The sequence below is a fragment of the Galeopterus variegatus genome, unplaced genomic scaffold, assembly GCF_000696425.1.
Source record: "Galeopterus variegatus unplaced genomic scaffold, G_variegatus-3.0.2 Scaffold9908, whole genome shotgun sequence".
NCBI lineage: Eukaryota > Metazoa > Chordata > Mammalia > Dermoptera > Cynocephalidae > Galeopterus > Galeopterus variegatus.
The window spans coordinates 36,207-41,355 of NW_007736019.1; the positions used below are offsets into that span (position 1 = coordinate 36,207).

At 57.7% G+C, this 5,149-nt stretch overlaps 1 protein-coding gene across 1 annotated transcript; it reads right to left on the reverse strand.

The window, feature by feature from the left end:
* Nucleotides 1–3,306: 3,306 nt before the first annotated feature.
* On the reverse strand, nucleotides 3,307–5,142 carry KCNF1 (potassium voltage-gated channel, subfamily F, member 1). Its single transcript, XM_008593956.1, has one exon. The coding sequence runs from the start codon at nucleotides 5,102–5,104 to the stop codon at nucleotides 3,620–3,622; it is 1,485 nt and encodes a 494-aa protein (XP_008592178.1). The 5' UTR covers nucleotides 5,105–5,142; the 3' UTR covers nucleotides 3,307–3,619.
* Between the last annotated feature and the right edge of the window lie 7 nt (nucleotides 5,143–5,149).

A 5,149-nucleotide genomic window follows, 5' to 3' on the forward strand; every position in this document is an offset into this window, starting at 1 on the left:
CTTTCCCATCTGAACAGGGGGCTGCACCCAATGATGCCTGGCTTTCCTTTTCCCTGGACGTTCTGCACCTCCAAGAAGCATCTCTCCTCTCTCTCCCACTAGACATTAGGGGGTTACAGCAGACTTGTGAGATTCACCAAGCTGGAGAAGATTGTGTGAGGCAACGGTCCCGAGGATGGGGTGACCCCACAGGGCCGTGGACAAGAGTTGGGGAGCAGGGAAGAAGCCAGAGCTGCAGGGAACACGCTGCAGGGAACCAGAGTTGGGGGTTCCCGGGAGGAAAGAGAGGAGCTGAGCCCCGGGACGGTGAGAGGGATGGAAAGGGAGGCTGCTTCACTGTGATCCCCACAACTGCCCTGGGGTTTAGGAGCGGGTCTCCCCCTCTCTGAAGCGGGTCCCACAGCCCTGTGTCTCTCACGCTGTCACGGGTATTAAGGCCTCGCTTAGATATCATTTGCTATAGCCCAGCAGGGGCAAACCCTTTCTCTAAAGGGCCAGGTAGTAAATAACTGAGACTTTGGGGGCCATGTGATCTCTGTCATAGCTGCCTAACTCTGTCGTCGTAGCTCGACAGCAGCCACCAACAATCCCAGAACAGACGGGGCACTGTTCTATTCCAACGAGGCTTTGCTGTTGTTATTCTTCCTTTGAATTTTTTCAAACATTGAAAAATATAAAAACCATTTCTAACTCCCAGACTGTACAAAAACAGGTAGCAGGCCAGATTTGGCCCACAGGCTGTAGTTTGCCAACTGCTGCTCTGGCCTCGTGCTGTTCAAAGTGGGGTCCAGGGACTGGGAGCAGCAGCCTCATCTGGGAACTTGCTGGAAATGCAGAAGTCCAGGACCCACCCAGAGCTACTGATTCAAAATCTACATGTTAACAAGAACTCTGGGTGACTCATGTGCACTTTAAAGTTTAAAAACATATTGATGGCTGGTGTGTCCCCCAGAGATTCTAATTTAATAGGTATGGGGTGCAATCTGGACACTGGGATTTTTAAAGCTCCCCAGGTGGTTCTAATGTACAGCAAAGTTCAAGAACATGGCCCCCAGAAAGACTCCCCAGGGGGAGTGGGCTGCCTCTCCTTCTGGCTCCCAAAGGCCCCAGGTCACTCCTCCAGGACAAAAAGCATGTCACGGTATAAGGATTATTTGTCACAATCTGAGCTCTTCTGGGGTCAGGATCCTGTCATTTCTAATTTGTGAGGATCTCACACAAACCGCTTGCCCCTCTGGGACTCAGTCTACTCCTCCCTACAATGGACAAGCTAAACTCCAAGATGGTTTTGTAGCTGTGAAAGCGGCCTCCTGATCCGGAGTCATCCTGGCCTTTCTGCAATCCCTGAGTTTCTCCCCTTTCTGATGGCTCACAGCCCTCCAGCCAGCACAGGTTCTGGGGCTTCCCAAGGACTCTTGGGACAAAGGGGACAAGAGAGGCAACCCCACCGAGCCCCAGGGATGCACAGACTACACTCCCACAGCATCCCCTCCCTCCCGACTAGAGGCTGGGCAGCCCCTCTCCCCCTCCCACTGAGTCCCCTGTCCCCAGCCCCCACCTGCTCATTCCTCTACCTTTGATGGTCACCCAACCCAGCATCTTCCTGGAGAAACGTGTGAGGGAGGGGCACACGCATTGGCTCAGGGCAACCCCAGGGAGTCTCACCTGGCCTTGTCAAAGGTGCCCAGTAGGGCTGCAGAGTCTGCTCAGGAAAGGGCTGGAGGGACACAGGACAGCTCCTCTCAAGCAGTTGCTGACATGCCTGCCCCACTGTCCATCTATCTCTGCCTGGGGTGGCCTCATGTCACTTGCAACTCTAAAGCCAAACCATGCACTCCACAGGGATGGCTCTAATTCTCTCCCAAGACCTCCCCTTCCTAGGTCCCCTCCAATGATAGCATCCCACCTCCTGGAGTCCCCACTACAGAGCATCCCCAGCCTAAGACTTTGAAATCATAGAAAGTCAGACCTGGAAAGTGAACTGAGAAATCATCTCTTTTTATACATATGGAAAAGCCAGGGCCCAGAGAAGGGGAAAGACAGGCCTGGGATGGTGGCAGACCCAGAGTTACCCCCAACTCCCCCATCTAGTCTTCCTCCCCACTCCCTCCCTCCTGTGCCCCCTCACAGGGTTCCTTCTTCTGCACCAGCTGCCTCTGTAGGGGAGGGAAGGACAGAGCTTTCGGGTTCAGGAAGGTGGAAAGCCAGAGAGAGGGGCCTGCCAGGGCCAACTCCTAGCCTTCGACTAAGAACAATCTGACAATGCCCTGCCCCACCCCTCCTCCACCCGGGTGCCCATCTGAGACCTATGGAAGCCAGAGTGGGCAACTGTGCCACTCACCTCCCTCCTGAACAGAGTAACAGAAATAGGTACCACTTATTAAGCATTTACTAAGTGCCAGGTGCTGTGCTAAGAACCATGATTATCTGAAATAGTTATTATATGCCCATTAACTAAATGATCAGAATGAGGATCAGAGAGGTTAATCAACAGGCATAAGGTCACACAGCCAGTAAGGGAGTTGAGGGGAAGGGGGCACTGGAGAAAAGTGCTTAAGCCTGAAGGCATCTCAGATCTCCTCCTCATTCCCTGGGCTTCAAACCCAGGTCTGTCTGACTCTGTTCCCCTGGGTTCTCTGACTAGGCTGACAGTGAGCCACTGGGCCATGCTCAGGTTTGTCCATTCAGCAGATGCCTCAAAGGTATCAGGGCTAGAAGGAAGGATGGGCTGGAGCACAGGCACCCCACACTGAGGAAGCTCAGTACCTCTCCTGGTCTGCAGATGCACCTGTCGTGAGCCCAAGCGATGCCTCTGTCCCAAGACTACTGGTATCAGAAAGAACACATGGGCTTTGGGATCATCAGACCTGGGACAGAATCCCTGCTCTGTGTAGCCTTGGGCCTCAGTTTCTTAATCTGTAAAATGGGGACACCTATCCAGCAGGGTGGCTGGAAGGAAAAGAGAGAAGTTGTGAAAAGGGCCCCACACAAGTGATAAGGAAGCGGTCACCACGCTGCTCAGTGTGTTCTGTGAACTGCCCCACTCCTGGGAGTGCTCAGGGAGCAAGCTTTTCCCCCAGAAGGAAACAGAGGGAAAGAGTTGCCTGCACAGAGCCTCCTGGAATGTGGCGGGGCTCCTTGGCACTGAACCCTGCTTAGGAGCCCTGCTTTAATTAGCTCTCAACTAAAAATAGCTCCCCCACCCCCCTGGGCTGCACACCTACCTCCTGGCCTGACACTGGGGCATGCATGAGCCACCCTCAGGGGTGACAGCCAGCCTGTGACAGAACCCACAACACAGGAGGGTGCACAGAGCAGGAGGCTTTATTGAAGGAGGTACAGAAGCTGGCATAGCTCTGCTGCCAGCTGGGCCGCGGCCTCCACTCACCCCACACAGCCCTGTGGCTCCTGCACAACCCTCCCTCCCTGCTCCTGGACAGCTGGCAACACCAGGGAGTCTTACCCGGCCTTGTCGGAGGCACCCAGGAGGGCCTTCTGAGTCTGTTCAAGAAGGGTCAGGGGGACACAGGACAGCCCCCCCTCAAGCTGTCACTGCCATGCCGCCACACTGTCCATCCATCCACCAGCCCAGTCTATCTCTGCCAGGGGCGCCCACGTATCACTTGCAACTCTGGAGCCGGGTCCTGTGGTGCTTTTCCTCTGTCAGGAGGGGGATGAAGGTGTCGCTGTGGGAGAGCTTCAGCCGGCTGCTCCAGCCCGACCCCTCCTGCCCTGGAGGCTCTGGTGGGAGGTTGTCCAGGTCACCGTGGGAGCCCCCGGCCTTGCCCTCGCCTGCGCTGCTGGAATTGAGCTCCATCAGCTCCAGCTCGTGCTTGGCTGCGGTCTCCAGGACACGCTGCTTGTTGTAGTACCTGACGAAGTTGTTGATGATGGGGTGGATGGGCAGGGCGATGGCAATGACGCCGCACAGGAAGCTGATGGCCGCGTTGAGCTTGCCCAGCGTGGTCTTGGGGTAGATGTCCCCGTAGCCCACGGTAGTCATGGTGATGATGGCCCACCAGAAGGACTGGGGGATGCTCTTAAACAGGGTCTCCGGGTGGCTCTGTTCCATGGTGTAGCCCAGGGCGGAGAAGACGAAGATGCCCACGGCCAGGTACATGAGCAGCAGCCCCAGCTCCTTGAAGCTGCGCTTGAGGGCGTAGGTGAGGGTCTGCAGGCCCGAGGAGTGGCGCGCCAGCTTGAAGATGCGGGCGATGCGCATGATGCGCAGGGCCTGCACCGCCTGCTGCACGTTGGTCAGCTCCATCATGCGCGCGCCCAGGTGCGTGAGCGTGAGGCTCACGTAGAAGGGGAGGATGGCCAGCACGTCCACGATGTTCATGAAGGACAGGGCGAAGTGCAGCTTGTTGGGCGACGAGAAGAGGCGCAGCAGGTACTCCAGCGTGAACCAGCCGATGCATGCCGTCTCCACGTTCTCCAGCGTGGGATGCTCCACGCGGTTGCCCTCGGCGTCCAGCACCTGCAGCTCGGGGATGGTGCCCATGCACATGACCACCGAAGAGACGAGGATGAGCAGGAAGGACAGCACCGCCACCACGCGCGCGGGGCACGACGACTCCGGCTTCTCCAGGAACTTCCAGACGCACTTCTGGCAGCGGCGCCAGCGGCCCTCGGCCGCGTCCACGCCCAGGTCGTCCAGGATGAGCTGCACGCGGCGCGCGATCTCCTCCAGCTCCTCGTGCTTCTCGCTCAGGTGGCTCTTGCAGCAGTCGTCCAGGAACTTGAGGTCCACCTTCCAGAAGTCCATCTCGTTCTTGAAGCAGATGGGGCAGATGCCCTTCTTCATGTGGACCTCCCCGAAATAGTACACCTCGACGACACACTTGAACGCGTCGGGGTCCCTGTCAAAGTAGAACTCGCGCTTGCCGGGGTCGTAGTCGTCGCACAGGGAGAAGATGGTGTCGTAGCCCCCGGCCAAGCAGTGGATGAGCTCCGCCAGCCGGGTCTCCGGGTACCGGCTGAGCAGGTCTCCGTACAGCACCTGCCGCACGCCCCCTACGTTGACGACGATCTCAACGTCGTCGCCGGTCGCCGAGCCCTGGCTGCCGGGCTCCGGGAGGCTGCGCTCCCCGGACCCGTCCATCCCTCCGGCGCGTCCCCTCGGAGCCTCGGCTCCGCGCCACCTGCC

What these genes read in the sequence shown, in the direction of transcription:
- KCNF1 (XM_008593956.1), bottom strand. Translation starts at nt 5,104, where the DNA reads ATGGACGGGTCCGGGGAGCGCAGCCTCCCGGAGCCCGGCAGCCAGGGC.